General features: G+C 65.2%; 1 protein-coding gene across 1 annotated transcript in view; it reads left to right on the forward strand.

Annotated features, from left to right (window-relative positions):
* Window positions 1–899, forward strand: part of FBN3 (fibrillin 3) — a 44,197-nt gene that overhangs the window by 32,188 nt on the left and 11,110 nt on the right. Inside the window, 3 exon segments of the mRNA XM_012729450.1 lie at window positions 139–291; window positions 470–535; window positions 718–843. Of these exon segments, the coding sequence (XP_012584904.1) occupies window positions 139–291; window positions 470–535; window positions 718–843 (345 nt within the window).

The raw sequence follows: 899 nt of genomic DNA on the forward strand, positions 1-899 counted from the left end.
GCACCCTGGCCAGGGCTGGAGCGATCTGATTGGCTGCTGGTAGGGCTGGGCTTGCCCCGTCACCAGGCTGGGAGGCTGCCAGGCAGGTGGGCACTGCCGACGGCCCTTCCAGCATTTCTCTGGAGAATCATCCCACAGACACCCGGCAGAGTTTCTGCTTCACCCATTTCGAGGCTGGCGAGTGTGTGGTGCCCACAGCGTCCAACACCACCAAGACCCAGTGCTGTTGCAGCACGAGGCCTGGCCAGGGCTGGAACGACCCCTGTGAGCTGTGTCCTCCAGAGGGCAGTGGTGAGCGCCTGTGGCATGGAGCCAGGCGGGGTGAAGGGGGGGTCTCTTGGGTGCCGGTCTCCCCCATCTGCTCTCCTTTCCTTCTACCTTCCCCCAGCCCACCCTGCCCACATTCAGGGGGACTTTGGGGGACTGCATCTGGCCCCGAACTTCACCCCTTTTCCCTCTCTGTGTCCAGCTGCCTTCCAGGAGCTCTGCCCCTTCGGCCGCGGGGCAGTCCCAGGCCTGGATGACTCCTGGAAAGGTGAGCACTTGGCCCGTGGCCAGGGAGCCCCTCCCGGCCGCCCAGCCCCGTCCATCCCTCCCAGCCCTGTCTGGCCAGCCTCAGTGGGTGAGACTGACTCCACCACCCAGGAGGAAGGAAGAGTGTGGCCCCGACTCTGGCCAAGACAGGGGTTACCCTGCTGGAACCCCCTCTGCCCACAGATGTGAACGAGTGTGAGGAAAAACCTGGCGTCTGCAACAACGGCCTTTGTGTCAACACGGACGGCTCCTTCCGCTGTGAATGTCCCTTTGGCTACAGCCTGGACCTCGCAGGCAGCAGCTGTGTGGGTGAGCGCCCAGCCCCAGCTCGGGACAGGAGGGGCACCGCCGGGCAGGTCCTGTCC

This window comes from Condylura cristata, unplaced genomic scaffold (assembly GCF_000260355.1).
Source record: "Condylura cristata isolate star-nosed mole 26May11 unplaced genomic scaffold, ConCri1.0 scaffold00025, whole genome shotgun sequence".
Taxonomy (NCBI): Eukaryota; Metazoa; Chordata; class Mammalia; order Eulipotyphla; family Talpidae; genus Condylura; species Condylura cristata.